Below are 17,335 nucleotides of genomic sequence, written 5' to 3'. Positions count from 1 at the left end.
CAGCTGTCTGAGGTATCAGTGAACAGAGATGACCTAAATTCCCCAAAGGGAACAAGAAAGTTTTGCCAAAGAACCAGAACAAAATCGGCCCCTTCCAATGTGCGGATTACATCAAAGTATTTTTTTTTTTTCCCAGACGTAGGGCGAAGGTTGAATTAAAATTGGAAGTCTAGATCAGAGAAACTCTGCAGGAGTTGCTCTTTTTTATTTTATTAAAGTCATCTTTAACAATAAGTGCTCTCAGTGCAGCGAAAACCTCAAACTGAAATAATTTCTCTCTTCACCCCAGTGGAGTACTTTCTGCAGCCTTCACCTCTCAAGAAATCACTATCAGCTGCATAAACTTTAAAGAGGCACTCCTTCTGTAAGAATGCCAGGCCTTAATACTCCTCCCTCTGAAAAAAACCCCAACCACATGTATGCTCACAGCTGGAGACATATGTATGTGCATGCGATGAACACAGACATCCATCCACCCACACACACACTCTCTCTCCCACAGGGGCGAGCAATATTCCCTGAGAAGCACAAGTGGGTGTTCTAGGAAAGGAAAAGGTCAAGTGCTCCACAAGTGAGACGTTTCTGGACTTTAAAGCACTGAAAGGCTCACCATGGTGCGGACACAATGTACAACAGGTAATATTTCTCCTCTTGTAGCCTGGTATTTACAGAACATTTATGACCTGCGTCTATTGAAGTTACCTTGTGAAACAGACCATAAGGTTAAATAAAAGGCTCAGGAAGTGTTATCATTCCAAAGGGTCACTTTCTTTGGCCAAGCCCACTGAACTGTGAAGTCTTCCTGCTTTCTTGCTTCCTTTAGCTCCTGTTCACATTTCTTTCTCTCTCTCTGGAGCTTCCACCAGGTTTATCTTTAACCTGCAGGGGCCCTGAAGCCCTCGGGACATAGTCTGGAAACGATAATCAGTTTAAACCTTGCCAGTTCATCACAACTAAAAAGTCACACACATTAACAACTACACCTGATTTAGAGTTGCTAATTAACCCCAAATGCATGTTTTTGGACTGTGGGAGGAAAACCAGAGTACCTGGAGAAAACATGCAAACACTACATGTCCCCCAACCAGACTTAAACCCAGGATATTCTCACTTCTAAGTGAGCGCAGACCACCATGGCTCGGTTGTTATTTTCATGTGCAAATCTAACTTTGACATCCTCAGATTAGTCAACGCCCTGGAGCCCGTAGCCACTGTTCTGTTGTTGGTGCACAAATGATGGAGCTAAAAATGTTTTATTATTTTGGCCAAAATATGACATCTGAAGACATCACCTGACAGATAGTGGCAGCATTCATCACAGAAATACTAAACCTTTATTGGACATATCTGGTAACTTCTGGAAGTCTCCCTGTAACCATAAAATATGAAAATGTACAGCACCTTTTCCACACTCCTCATACTAACATAAACCCGACTGTGTTTTGCTGCTTTGAAGGAAGTATGTCAATTTCAATCATATATCCAATGCAAGAAAGAAAATCCATATGTATGCCACTTTTTGGGCACAGATACTCTAATGTTCTACAATGACAAAGTTAAATTCAAAGTATTTTAATGCCTTTATAAAGGGTTACAGGGAAACAAATGAAGAAAATAGCTGCTTTCTGCAGGTGATGTTTTCATTCTTTAAAATCCAAATGCGCTCACCCCAACTTCACTGTTGTGTTTTGGTAGTTTAGGGGAAAACCCAACAAAGTGACAGGGCGTCTGAATTTCCTCCAAACCACACAGTCATAATTCCTTTAATGAGGCTTCGGAGAGAAAGAGGAGGAAATGAGTGCATGTGTGTGCGCTTGGCTCTGCATGTGTGAAAGACGGGAACGAAACGAGGGAGGAGAAAGAGAGAAGGCTGAAGCCGGCTGTGGTGAAGTGGGGAGAAGGTGAGTGAGAGCTGTTGTGTGTGATGCGAGAGTCTGGGAACAGACGCTGCTCCTGCATCCCGTCTCAGCTTGGCACAAACAGCCTTCCCCTCATTTCCAGCCCCCTTTCGCACAGCTTAACCAGGGTCCAAACAGGTTGGCAGAGAAGCAAAGCACTTCCACTTAACCATATCAAAGTCAGCCTGGCCCTGCACTGAGGGAGCGTTTAGCCCTGAAAAAGAAAACGGTCTTTTTCTCTCAGAAACAGCGTGAGCAGCAGGGGAGAAGCTTCTCTGTAAGATGATTGTTTGGGTAGAAGATTTTGCTGCTGAATTAAAAAGAAAAAGTGATTGCTTGACAAAGCTTTGATCATTTTGGAGGACATGCAGCTGAGGAGATAACTTCAGCTCAGCTGGCGGGCACTCAAAAGAGAATAGAGCTGGAAACCGAGGAAATCACACATTTCTCTAGGTACACTCAGCCTGGAAAGCATAAAAAAGTGATTTGCAGCCCATCTGGCAGGTTAAAGAAGAAGAAAACAACACTCCTGATATCTCCTGACGCTGCTCACTTCACAGGTTTTTCTTCAGTTTTGCTGCTGCTCCATTTATCAGCTCTGGTTCAGCTGGCTCGTCCACTGTGGGTGGTATCAGTGTACAAAAGATGCCCTTTGACCTTCACCCTAAACAAACCTGGAGAGGCATTTTCTGGTAAAAAAAACAAAACAAAACACTGGACTCATTCTCTTCGTATCACTCGCGCGCATCCAGCGGTTATTAGCGCACAGAAACACGCGCAGATTCGTACAGAAGCAGAAGCCTCACAATAACATTAAATCTCTCTTCAAGTGCCTCCGAGAAACACAAAACCACCTCAAAGACAGTCATAAATCACAACACATCATGTGTCAACAGAGGCGAAAGGAGCAAAAAAAAAAAAAAGGGGGGGGGGGGGGTCAGATAAATATGCGGAGATCTTTTGGGGAACAGCACTTCTGTGTCTTGGAAAAAAAACTGTGTGATACAGTGTGACGCACGGGATTTAAGAGTGAAAAACTCTTCTCAGGATAAACTGATTACTAGTCGGTTTAACCTCCGCTGAGCTTCATCCTCGGTGAAATCAGTTCACGCATCTTAGTGATCCATTGACTCACTGCCCCGGAGAAGAGAGGAGAGGAGAGGAGAGGAGAGGGGGGCTTAATCCACAAGCAGGGGGAGAGTGCTGTGTCCCCCCAACCACCACCACCACTGTCCGCCACAGGCAAACAACACGGGACGACGTTTCGACTCACCTCAGCAAAAGTTGGCCGGAGTGGCTGCTCAGCGTCGACTGTGCGCGTCTACCTGAGCCGCTTCATCCGTGCGTAAAACCAAAACAGCAGCGCGAGAGAGACGGTACGTTCACAGCGCACCGATTATTAATGCTGTGGCTCGTGATGCAGACAAAACAACAACAACAACAACAACAACAACAACAACAAAAAACCAAAAAGGTCAATCCCAGGAGGATGAGACGAGTGACGGCTGATAAACGTTGGTGGCTGAATGCGCCGCCGTGCAGAGCAAACACACTGAGCCCACTCTCACACACAGGTCCCGGAGTGTTTGGTGCGCTCCGCCTGAACAGCGGCCACCAATCACAGGCGGGGGATGTAACAGAGAGGGCGGGGTCAGAATACCATGAAGCGATCCCCCCACCCTGCCCCTCCAGCCCCATCGTATCCGAGGGGGCTGCGATTGGCGGAGGGAGGCGGGATATCAATGCGCGCACCCTCAGCGCATCAATCAGTCTCGAAGTGTGTCCAGTCTCACTCTCTTTGTCTGTGTCACTCTCCACATTATATCAGCCTCATTTCCAGAGAAACTACCTCATAGATGAAGTGAAATTATTTGTTAAAGGTAAGAAGGTACTTTTACTTATTATTATTAATTTTTTTTATAACAAAGCCTATTTAAATTGAAAAAAAACAACCCAGTTTAATAATAACAGTAAAAATACTAATGGTACACATTCAAATATAGATTTCACCCACCGCTACTAAATGAACAGTGCAATAACCAGCTCTTTTTCTTTCAGTAAATTCCATCGACACATGGCACTAGTTAAATTCAAAACACTAAGGATGAATTACAGTAGTTTGCAAAAAGAGACGTGGTTTTGGATCCAGAGTTTGCATGATATCTGTGCCAGTGTAGTTTTTTTATGGGTTTCCTCACACTTCCTTCAGACATGTATTGTGACTCTAAATTAGCTCTGTGTGTGTGTGTGTGTGTGTGTGTGTGTGTGTGTGTGTGTGTGTGTGTGTGTGTGTGTGTGTGTGTGTGTGTGTGTGTGTGTGTGTGTGTGTTTTGCTATGATGGATTAACCGGTTCACCTCCTCTTCTGTGCAATGTCAGCTGGGTTAGACTAAACATCCTTCGTAAGCAAAAATTTCAGGGGTGTCATGGGGCTCTGCCTCTGTGGACCCCGCAGAAAATTTCTATTGAGAAAAATTTGTGTTTATCGCTGTCCCCCTCCCAACACCAACAGGATTTCTTTTTTCCGCCCTTGACCCCTATTGACCCCCACTGACCCCCACTGACCCGACTCTGGACAAAGTGCAAACGCTGATAGATGATGGATGGATTAATGAAAGACCAATCAAAGCAGCAAAACCAATAAATGTGCAAAAGGTCAGCCATTTAAAAGAATATGGCTTATTATACAATATAAAACATCAGAGCAACTACATTTTTTTTATTGCTTATCTCTGCAGGGAGATTGTTTGAATAAATGGGGGAAGGGACAGAAGAGGGCAATTGCCCTTCACCATCAGCTCAAACCAAGGATGGTTATGGTAAAAATTCACACTAATGCTGTAAAGCTGCCATAAACCCTCTGCAGTGTGTCCAACGGGAACTTGGCAGCAACACACACACACACACACACACACAATGCACAGTGCGTGGGAGGAGACTGAAAGTCAACAGTGGCCCTCATCACTGTGTGTCAAGAATTTGAATCAATTCTTGGTCTCTACATTGTTAAATTTAGGAATAATGGTAATATTTCTATTTAAATTATTATAAAGATTTGTGCACTCATTAGAAATTAAATGTAGATCTCTGATTTGCCAAACAAAAGCAGTTTCCTATGAGTGTATTTGGAATCTAGAAAGGGTATTAATACGGTTTTCTTTGACATTTGGAAATCTAATTCCCACAACCACCAAGCAGACAAAGCCTCCTGTGATCAATGGCGCCCACCTCCCAAAGGGTTTCTCATCCCAGAATACCACTAGATTACAGCATGTTGATGGCTGTGCTCTTATAATTTACTTGTTTCTCCTTGTAATCTAGGTTGTAAAAGTTTTTTTACTGTCTCCTAGGACTGGACTAATTTCATGCCTGAAATAAACACAAGCTGACTTAACATTTGAGCTGAAATATGTCTGGATTAAGTTTGTCCTCATAAGTATGCCCATAGGTTGGGATTGAGATGATAATGTCATTTAACAACAACTTTTTTTTTTTTGCTAAATGACCGTGCCAATCCCTTTGCCTCAGTGATGTATTCTTTTCTCTGGAAATCAAACGGCAACTAAATCGAATTACAGGAAAAAGAAAACCAGGGAAAAAAAATGCAAACACCTTCATATTGAGAGGCTGCAAACAGCGTGAAACGCAGGTGCTACTGTTAGAGGCGGAAGAAAGATTGTGGCACAAGATATTATGAAGAGTGACTCGTCTTGAAGTGCCCCCGCCAACAAAATTGCCCTCCATAAGTGGAGACATTGTTCCGCCGAGTCCATACAAATCCAATTCAACTCACTCTTCCAAGAAGCTAAGGGAGCAGAAAATGGCTTGTCCCTTTTAATCCATCACTTTGGTATAAGTAGAGGGAGAGATTTATATAATGAATCTTTGATATAATTAATCTTAAGTCAGAGGGTTTAGGGGTTTTCACACCGTCGCTAATTTGGCTTGAATATTAACTTGTGGCTTCAATTTGTGAAAGTCTCTTTGGTGACAGACTGTTTGGATGACAGTTATAAGATGAAGAACATCAAAAGCGTCATGAATTCATGAAAGGCGAGAAAAACAAGGTCTGATCTGTTTAAAAGTGCAGTATTTCATGTATTAATTCACATTGTTTGAAAATAAGCTAATAAAAACACAGTCATGATATCATTCAATAATGTTTCATGTTTTAGGTCAGTATACTGAACATAGCGGGCTAACCAGCTAGCCCCGGATTGTCCAGCCTTAGAACAACTGGGGACTGAATAGTTAAAAAAACAAACAAACAAACATAAAAACTCAAAGAAACCCAAAACCAAATCTCTAACAAAATTTCAAAAGAGCTGGACTGAAGACAAACTGGGCACGACAATGACTCACTACTGCCACTTACTGCACAAAAGTGGCATTACATGAATTGTACATACTGCCCCTTTAAAACATCTGTCCTTAAAAATTAAGCTCAACAGTCATGTGTATCTTTCTGGAGTTATTGTTTTATTATCGTCTTTGAAATTAAAATGAGTTAAGTGAATATTTTGGACTGGATTTTTCAACACACCTGGAACAAACATAAATTAAATCATTTGGTGTGTTTCACTCACTGAACGTGTGATTTCTCTACTTCCAACTGTTAAACATTCCTTTGAGAGTCAAATTGTACTTTTTTTCCAGGCTGCATCAACCTCGTCTCCTCTTAGCATTTTACTGCATAATCCGGGTTCAGCACATCCACAGAGCTCTGTGGGGTTCCCATAAGTCCCTAAACTTGCACTAACTAACTAACACACACACACACACACACACACACACACACACACACACACACACACACACACACACACACACACACACACACACACACACACACACACACACACACACACACACACACACACACACACACACACACACACACACACACACACACACACACACACACACACACACACACACAGACACACAGACACACACACACACACACCTAGTAAGCTCTCAGCTGTTGGACGGCTCAGTGTGTAATTATGACTGTCATCAGCAACCCCCTGTGCAGCAGCTATATTTACTGGTGAGGCATTGGACGCATGCTCAACACCCCCCCCCCCCCCCCCCCCCCCCCCCACACACACACACACAGAAGGTTTACCTCTTGAAGTTAAGTTGTTACTTCACTATAACAACCCCCAATATTATAATCGTTATCTTACATTTCTCCGTGTGTGGATACAGAGTTCACATACAAGCACACAACCCACTTGATAAACAGGAATGTTGAATGTAAGACCTCTGACTTTAGAGCAGCCACCTCTGCACCTCCAGCTCCACGTGGAGCGTGGCATTGGAAACCACACCACTCTCCTCACTTCCACTTCTTTCACATCCAGATCTTTCATTCTAATGGCCTTCCAGAAGATTCCCTCTTCACATTTCCCTCATCTCCGGTGTAGGGAGCGGGGGCGAGCCAGAAACGCCACGTGACTGAAGTCCGTGAAGGCCAAGGCTAAAGGATGAAAGCTGACGAGTTACGAGTCGGGGGTGGTGGGTGTGGGGTGAGTTGGACTTAAATGTCAGAGAAAAATGCTGAGTGTCCCTTTAGCTCTGGTTACCAGCTCTGTGTACTTGTTGGACTCTCCCACTTATAAGAGCTTGAATTGAGAACACATTACGATAACTTTCTATTTAGAAACTGGAGACATAAAGAAACACACTGTATGGCCTATTATATTTGTGAGCAGGCAGGAACATATAAAATTACATTTCAAACCCAGTGGTATTTACCGCCATGGTTGGCATAGTCTAGTGTTGTCCACTTGATTACTTGCTAAAAGCTGCTTTAAAAGTGTCTGTATGTCTCTGCAAAGTTATCCAGTATATCTCTATGAGTGAGACGAATCAATTACAGGCCGTACGCATGCTGCCCTCCGGCAAAGCTTCACGCTTTGGTCTCTAATGACGGCTTGTTCGCTGCAGGTACAGTCTCGGCACTCACGAGACACGTCGGCACCTCTACAGTATCAAAGTCACAAGCATGTCTTTGAACTGTACATCGGAAAACTCACAGCAGCATTCGAGACCCCTCTGAGCTGTGCACAGTGTTAAGAGAAATATTGTTTTAATCTTGCTTAAAGGGAAAATCCACCTCTTTGGGTGACACCCACACACAGCTCGCTTGTGTATGAAGTTACTCTGTTGTGAATAAAACGCAGCATTACGTTTCTATTTCTACTCTAAATCAGCAAATACCAGAGTATTAGAGTTGTCAATGATACCATACTACGTTTGAAGTCACTATTGCTTCCAGATTAGGTTAAGCCTTTGCCTTGAGTCTGGGGCTTGATTCAAAATTGTGTCAGGAAGGTAATCTGGTTTTAAAATATGCACAGGGAGAACATGCAAACTCCACACAGGGAGGTCGCGGCTTGGAACTCAAGCAAGGTTTTTCTCACTGCAAAACCAGAGACTTACTATTATCCAAAGTCCTGCAGGTCATCCCCCTGTGAGGAGGCATGGGTGGTCTGTCACACCTCATGATTCTAACGGGGTTACCTCATTGTGAGGAACCGCTCCAAAACCACTGAGTGTAAACGTCACACGCCCAGTTGTACCCGCAGCTCAGACTGTCATGGTAACCACATGGTAACTGTAAAAGAAAGGTTAGCAAGTACAGTTTAAAGTAGAATCCAGGAGAGAAAGCTGCATGTAAACATCTGCGACCAGAAGTTTACACGTAAGGTCCAAACGTCTGCTGAGGAAGAAGTATACAACTCTATTGCATCATCTGGCTCACACTATTAAACTCTACATAAAGTACTAAAAAAAGACAGTTTTTCTTTGTTTTACTCATTGTTTTTATTTTTTTAATTCTATCTCTGCTTTTATAGTGAAAGCTGCTGAAAATAATAGTAGTTGACTGTTGGCTAAAGTAGGTCAGTGGAGCCAACTGTCAGAAGCAGGAAGAGGGAGATGCAGAGCAGTGATATGCCGGCTCCAGTAGGTCCCCTCAGGTCAGAGCTTTTCCCAACGCAGAGCGGCCGCTGACACACAAGCTGCAGGACTGTCCGTGAGTTGCATCGCTGTGGATAGAGACAGCAACTGCCCAGACAGTGGAGGTGTGTGTGTGTGTGTGCGTGGGTGGACTGTCGGGACGCTTGTGTGTATAAAGTCAGCTCATGTGTGTGTTTATAACCGCAGGGAGCGAGTGGATGGAGCTCATTCTCACACTCTGCAAGTCTCTCCTATCTTAAATTTGCATTTTCACCGAATCGCATGAGCAGCCAACATCATCGCAGACAAACCCGTTTTCTTTATTGGCCGTTACAGGAGGGCTGAGCGACTGGATATGTGTCACAGAAAAGCTGAGCTCATGCTGACAGACAGCCATAAACATTGACCGAATTATTGCCCGGCACCACCACCACACTGCTGCACTGAAGCCACAGTTTAGCTACAGGGAGGATTCATAAATCCACTTTAATTGTGGCGCACATTTCAATTACAGCTGATGCAGTGTACCAGTGAAGTGAGTCAGACATATAAGAGAACTGACCTGGGAAATATCTCATAATAAAACAGGAGTGCAAACTAAACCCCAGAGCAAAGGGAACTTGATATTATTATGAGGACGAGTGCTTTCTGGTGCTGAAAATTTGCTGAACATATTGAGAAACGCTGGAAATACTGCCGCAGTTTAATTATTTGTTGTACACCTGGTCATACTGTGCATACACGTGAAGCCGTCAGGTGATTCCCTGTCCAGATAAATGACCTCCCTGCCGGCTTTCCACTCCGTGGAGCAGGACTCTGTGATCCGGCGCTTCGGTGTGCAACATGTCAGCCCAGAGGAGGATACTGTTTCCTCTGCTGCACAAGGCCAGTATAAACAAGAGCCTGAGAGAGAAATGGATTTGTGAAATCCGAGCTGGCTTCTAGTCTTGCAGCCCTGAGCTCTGCACATCATGCCAGTGCCTTCTGGACGTGTGTGTGTGTGTGTGTGTGTGTGTGTGTGTGTGTGTGTGTGTGTGTGTGTGTGTGTGTGTGTGTGTGTGTGTGTGTGTGTGTGTGTGTGTGTGTGTGTAGTTGTGGTACATCCCCTCAAGTGTTTCATCTTCCCTGGAAGAGATTGGAATCTTGCATGGCAAGTGTCCAGTGCAAAATCATATTCATTCATTGCTTAGTATTTCTTGTGAATAAAGAGAATCCACCTGTAAGTGAGCACCTTCAGGTTGGCTTCTGGTAACTATCAAGAAAACTATCAATAATGATATATTATATATAAACCTGCCACGGGTAGAACAAAGCGCTGCTCCCTGCATTTGCATAATCTTGGAAAATGTCTCCCTGTCCACTTCTGGAGCTTTGGTCATACTGGAAAAGACTGAAACGTTGGGTGGTAGCAAATGATAAAGACACGTTGCATATAAAATGCAATTTAAATATTCCCGCTCTCAAACCAATTGGCATCTCGGTCAACAGTTTGCTTGAAAAGGTTCAATTCTGTTAAGTCATTAGGATCTGGAGTCTGGAATTTGTCATATAATTTGTAAGCAGGTGTAGACACTCAGGTCCAAGTCTGAAGCTGTTGGGGGGGCTGCTGCCTTCATGAAGCTCTGCCAAGGGAACTTTGTTTTGGAAAATATTAAAGCTTTTAAGGTAATCGCATAGTTACTTCAAATTGGTTACATATTGATAAATGGCTGGGATTATGTCAATGTTGTATCTCTGTTTTGATCAATCAAAGACGTTGGAATGACAAACATTAACTAAATAACACATTCAAATCTCATAATGAAGCCATGATTACTTTACAATCAAAACTTCATCAACTGTTGACAAAACTTTAGCGTTGCACACCGTGACTCACCTCTCGCCTGAAGGCCTTTTTACATTTTTTTCATCCCATTTTAGCATCAAGGAAATGAGCGACGCCATGACGAGCTTGTTGCTTTGAAAGGACCCTGCATGTTGTGTCACGCTCCAAATTCTTGTCTCGCTCTTTAAATCTCAGGTGTTGTTTGGCTGCAAACGTTCAAGAGAACCCCCTCAGGCTGGCGTGACGGCAGAGCGATTACAGGTGAATACAGAGGTGCAAAAGTATTTGGCTGCTGTGTCACCTTACACCATTATACAAATTCTGCCTGCAGCATTTCTTAAATCGCACGTTTCAATCTTTAAACAGAGGACGAACATGAAACATCTACAAATAATCTGATTGATTGATGTGTCATTGTGTTGGAGGGGGGAGGTTTGAAAGAACTACACCGAGCAACACAAATAAACAATTGCTGTTGAGCCCAGCAATTAGTGGTTTCGTCTTGTAATTGTTAGCCGGAGGAGGAGGAAGAGGTGGGAACGCGTCCTATTTCAGAAGAAGACGGAACAATTGTGAGAGTGGATAATCTCCAAAAAACAACAACCAAAAATCAGCGGAGCAATCTGGATTATTGTTACAGGGGTTAGGTTGAACACATAAAGGCAAAAAAACACCAACAGGCAACACCTGAAAAGACTCCCATTGATGACACCTCAAGGAGAAAGTTGTTTCCTCCGTGTTGCTCTGAACTTTGGGTGTAATTCAGGCGACTTTGTCGACTGACTGAATCTCTCCAGGAGCCGCTCACGTGTGAGTGAAAGCAGCTCTTCATGCTTCCTGACCTGACCCAGTAAGTCAAACGCGGCTTTATTTGCATACCAAACACCAACCTGCCGTTTTAACCGCGACGCCATTGATCTCGCGCACGACCGTATTTTCACTGTCATTAAACCCTTCGGACTGCCGTCCTCCTCTGGGACACACTGCTCCCTTGTTCTTTGCACACTAAGATCGGACTGTGTGATTTCCTCGCAGACAGAGTTAAAGAAGCCATTGTGTTGGTTTAGGTTTCAACGAGGCTCCTTGTGCACTTTCACATCAATTTCCTTTGAATATTGAGCAGCCAGTGTCAAATCGAGAGATTGTGTGCGTGCGTGCGTGCGTGCATGCGTGTGTGTGTGTGTGTGTGCCAAATCATAATAACACGGGGGGGAAAAAGCATGCCTCTGTTTATCTGTTTATCTTTTAGGGTAAAACCACTTGAGGGGTTTGACTGTGGTTTCTGTGAGCGTTCAACAGATTCATTCAGGTCAGGCGCCGGTTCACGCGCCGGGGACTTTACAGCAGCTCCTTCGCAATAAGACGCAAGCCGAGACTTCCTTTACATCATTATAAAGTATAAAACGTACCAGATTGCATGTGCGACTGTTATTTTTAGCTACTTTTCGGCACATTATCTGCAGCACACATCTCCCAGTGTTCTGATAACCCTGTGACTGATTTTAATATTTCAGCCTCTCCAGTAGCTTCATGACTATAATCCCGTGACTGTCCTCCAAAAACAAAGGATTACCTCACAAACAAGAAGAAGGCCTGAGTTTCACATTTATTAACATTAACCTCACGGTCACGAAGAAGGGAAAATAAAATGTTTTAGTTTCAAGAATGTTTAGTTCAAATAGGTAACTGACCCAGAGTTGAACATTCTTCTCCTTCTGAAACGAGTCACCTTCATCTCAGGTTTAACTAATCTGGATTTTACACTAAAACCTGAAAGAGATTCATCCATACATTCATTTTCCACACTGCTTCCAGCTCAGGCTCAGGGGACGCTGGACCTGGACTCCACACAGAAAAGCTCCCACTCAAACTAGGTATTATCACTCTTGAGATGAGGGCACTGAGGACCGCAGACTGACGAACCTAAGTGACGTGTTCTCATCGCTTTCTCGGTACAATGTCACTCCGATTCAGACAACTCCAACTACAAGGATCTCTGTGTTGAAATGTGTATATTTATGCCAGAATCACACTCCGAAATAGACGCATGCCCTAAATTTCACGACTTGGAAAAGACAATCTGCACAATACAAGTCCCGTCTCATCTTTCAGCAAAGCGACTTCTTTCCTCTCCGACTGAAACAACGGAGCCGTGACTGACACAAGGGATGAAGCAGGAACACGTTGTTCCCACTGAGGCCTTTTGCTAATTCATACGACCTGAACCTGAGTGTGTGTGTTGTCGCGCGGTGTGTTTGTCACTGTGTCTCTGCTCTGTTCAGGCACTCTGACATTCCTGCTGCCAGGCTAAAAGTGGAGCCCCTTTCGATGTAATTCGGCTCAGCGCCGCATGACAAACACGACCAACGGAGCCATACACGACCTAACGTCGGTGGAGCGGAGCTGACAGCGCATACATCTCACACACCGTATTTTCATCGTCGTTACTATGGCAACAAGGCCGCATTACGTTATTTTCTTCATAGTTGTTGCAATCTGAAATGCCTGTAACCTGCTTTATAGGCCTTTGATTTCATCTCTATGACAACTCCGGTATATTTCATGCATTTACAAGCGACTTGTGCTTTGACTTATACACGACAGCTTGTTTAGCCATCGCCTCCATTGAAAAGGATGAAATAGATAATTGGGCCTCGTGAGCTGTGATCGTTTGTGTCGCCTCGCTCTGTTTAGCTATAACAACTTCACGTCACGTGTTTTCACGCACACTGCTCGAATATTTGCTTCATTTACAGTTAAAATGCCTCATTACCCTTAATATCAGATATAATTATGAGACAAGTAGAATTTATGACATATAGTGAATGTTTACGTTTCACTTTTGTACTTGGATACATTTCACAATATGTACTTGATTACTTTCAAGTAAAGAAGCTGAATCGGTGTGTTTGCAGAGGTCACTGCACTCCGACTAAAGCAAAGAATATGAGTACTTTCCCACCTCTGCTTGGTTTTAAGAAAATATTTCTAAAATGATCACATTCCTTTGATTTTAACAGGCTTAGTTTGTTTCATTTTAGTCAAGTTTTTTTTCCCACCACAACCAACCAAAACCACAAAAGGTAGTACATTAAAACCTGTTGCTGTTTCTCTCTTTCTCATGTGCCTTTAGGTATGTTTTCATTGATCCTATATGAGGATACTTTCTGTAATCGTCTAGGACAAAGTCTATTCACCGATCTATAGAAGATGCAGGCAGAAAGACAAAGGGGCTGCTATGAAGGCATGTACATTTAGAAAACCTGAGTCCCTGAGCCGCCAGCCTGCTGCTGACTGACAGGAGGAAAACCTGAACTGCATCGAATGTGACCCATTGATCTGTGAAAATCTTTGCTTAAATTCCCTCCCCCCAAAAAAAGCACAAATCTTACACCGTAAGCTGAGCATTGACATTGAGGTCCCTGCTTGTGTGCAGGAAAAAAGATTTGCAAGTGCTCCACTAATGATTAGTCGTTCTGATTGAGAGAGAAAACTAGGACAGTGGTTATAAATTTGCATCCAGGTTCATTAAGAATGAAGCACTTGAATATTCAGCACAAGCCACACACAACAATCTCAAAACCAAAGAGCTCATTAGCACAGAAAATATAAGTGATCCATGTTGCGCTACCTTCAGCTGCGTCTGTGAATAAACACCCTGATGCCTGCTGGCCAACTTCTACACAAATCTGTGCGCTGTGATTGGCCGGTTTGCGGCAGAGAATCATCTGGCTGCGTACCTCCTGGCCGTGTTGTTCAAAGGGAACGTCACATTACCATCAGTGAATATCAGTCAGAACTGGGTCAAGGGAGGCATTAACATACATTACACACCAAACGCTGCAATATCTGGGAATAACCTCGTCGTCATGGGAGGCGCTGCTGCACAGCCTGTGAGGACCTTTAACATAAATGTACACACACTTGACTGTGAAACTAAACTGTGATTTATATCAGCAGTGTAAAAAGAAAAAGAAAAAAAAAAAAGCATTTATTGTGCTCTGAAACTGTGTGTAAGTGTGTGTATATTTGCATTGTGAGGTTCTAAACCTGATGGCATCCTGTCTTATGGGGGCAAAAATAAAGGTCCACATGAGGCGCAGCAATACATTTTTAGGTGAAGAAATGGAACAGCGTCACCCTCTTTGGTTAACATGTGTATGTTTCCCTTTAAACTATAGTTTATAACAATGTAATATCTTTGTATGAATAATAAGTATGTTATAACAACGGGAAACTGAATAAAGTACAACAAACTGAGGAGAAGTGGCTATGTATTGCTACTGGCTAATGGATACTTATTCCCAGTAAGTACAATTTATTGATGCATTTATGCTGAATATGTGGGGGAAAAAAACTGTTCTGGAACAACAGCAAAGAAAACTACTGCAAGTGACATGAACTATTTTTTTTAAACACACCACCCAATCAGTCTCACGATTCATGTTTTGTGAACCTTTTTTGATAATAGCACATTGAATGTAGGACAGCAGTGCCCAATAATTTATAAGCAATCTTTAAGGGGGATTAAAGTCAATTTAGAGGTTGTTTTGTTTTAAAATCTAGAAATGGTGAAGAATGTGTAATTTTTGGCTATTTTTACACCACTTTGCCTTCGATTTAAATGTATTGTGCGTGTGTGTGTGCACTTGTGCGTGCAGGCGTAAAGCTCAAGGAGGTGTTTGTGAATTCGAGAAGAAATGATTCACACCAAAGGAAAACTGTGAAGTTGGTTCAAAATGTGTGTGAACTGAAGCATGTTTCAGTCGGAGCAAGGCGAGCAGCTTTGTTTAGCTTTATATAATTCATATCTGTATAGCAACGGACTTAATAAATGCAATTTTAAGAGTACATTTTTTTTCTTTACAAAGAGGAACAGGTCAACTCATTGCAACACCAACTCACTTCACTTCAAGTCAACTCACTGAAAAGTGTGAAAAAGTGCTTGAACCGCAGCACTGTGCACGGAAAACTATTTCTAGATAGACACAATGAGCATACTGAGTCATATTTAGTGCGTTTTTACAAATGACACATTGTATTGTAGGACAGAAGTACTCAATAATGTAATGTAATATTCAAGGGGTCTAAAGCTCATTTAGAAAGTAATTTTACACAATTATTGGTGAAATATGTGTGATTTCTGTCAGTTTTAACCCACTTTGCAAGAGTTTTGATGGTATAAAGCGAAATAAGCCTTAGGGAGTATGGATGTACCTTTCTACAACACTTTGGTGTTAAAATATTCAAACATATTTTAGTCCTGAAAGTGTTTTATGATAACGAACAGGAATTGGTCTTGGAAGTGTCACTGCTATTATATCTCAGTCCAGGTCTGAGATTAAAATAAACATTATTCAATCTGACAGCATCTTCCCTTCAGCTCCTACGCTTCATCTCTCTCCAGTATCCATCTGACCACAGGTTATGATTACAGCTGCTTTTAAGACAACAAACACTCACACAAAATGCACACTGAAAAGATTTTCTTGCGGTGCATAATGCTTGGTTAAAAACATCTGCCTGTTATACAACTACGCCTACACTGCAGAGGGCATGGCTCCGCTTGGCTTTCTAAAAAGGGCAAAAGTTGAGAATCGATAAACAAACTGCAGAGAGCTCCTGGAAAGCAAGATCTGGACAGAAAATGCTCAAAGGGTTCATTACACTGACTGGGACTTATTCTCATAATCACTGCATTTAATAACAACTCAGTATGTCTTCATCCAGTGGCTCAGCTTTCGTTATTTATTCGCCGTCCAGGCATCAGAGCTCAGCCATCCGTGCAGGCGATAACCCCACCCACACAGCTGAGAAGATTCCTCCGGGCACCACTCAGCCATCACTTTCACCCTCTTCTTAACCCCGCTAACTACCACAAGTCCCAAGCCAGCCAGTCTGACCACGCAGCAGTCTCGGCCCTGCAGCCCACCTGGGAACCCGCGACCGATTCCAGCACTTTACAACCCAGTCTCGGCAAATCCTACCGTCGTCCAAGAACATGTCCTCCGCTTCTTCACGCATCATCACATCCAGGTCATCCTCTGTGATGTCGGTCATAGCCATCACTAATCCTCCTCCTCTTCTTCTTCTTCCTCTTCCTCCTTCAGCTGACAGTCTTGAGCTCCGGACAGAGTGACTGGGCTGTAAAATCGAATCAACGCCTGCACGGCCTCTCCGCTTCAGGCGACAGTCCGACCACCGGCGGGCTCCTCACTCCAGTAGAGAAGGACTGGAACTGAGCTCAGATTCAGATCTCTGCACGAGGATGAGTGTGCGTCTGTGTGAAAGTGTCCGATGAAGTGTGTGTTGGTGTGTGTGTGTGTGTGTGTGTGTGGGTGAGAGAGAGGACTCCCATCGACCTTCACCAAGTTTCAGCAACAGGACTGATTTCATAACATCCTGTGGAAAGATGAAGTGAGACTGTGCTGTTTCGAGAGCACTTGTATGAGTGAGTGTGCGCATGTGTGCATGAGCGTTACTGTACGGGGAGGGCCAGTGTTGTGTACGTGTGTGTGTGACCATATGGACAGTATGGCTCTACAGTGAGTCAGCTCCAGCGCCTGGTGATTAACAGGAATAATTAGATTCTGTATTTTGAGCCAGCAGGGACATGCAGAAAGGGAATGATGGGCTGTGTGTGTGTG

General features: G+C 43.4%; 1 protein-coding gene across 2 annotated transcripts in view; it reads right to left on the bottom strand.

Annotated features, from left to right (window-relative positions):
- ripor2 (RHO family interacting cell polarization regulator 2) overlaps positions 1-16,795 on the bottom strand; it is a 58,228-nt gene extending 41,433 nt beyond the window's left edge. For both annotated transcript variants that reach the window (XM_080484132.1, XM_080484133.1), the window contains exon 1: positions 16,676-16,795. In XM_080484132.1, coding sequence (XP_080340258.1) covers positions 16,676-16,754 — 79 coding nt within the window. In that variant the 5' untranslated portion in view covers positions 16,755-16,795. The remainder of the gene's footprint in view (positions 1-16,675) is intronic.
- Positions 16,796-17,335: the final 540 nt, after the last annotated feature.

This window comes from Lipophrys pholis (genome assembly GCF_963383615.2).
Source record: "Lipophrys pholis genome assembly, chromosome: 17".
Classification (NCBI taxonomy): Eukaryota; Metazoa; Chordata; class Actinopteri; order Blenniiformes; family Blenniidae; genus Lipophrys; species Lipophrys pholis.
The sequence above is the reverse complement of the archived record's forward strand: the minus strand, read 5'-3'. Positions and strand labels throughout refer to the sequence as shown.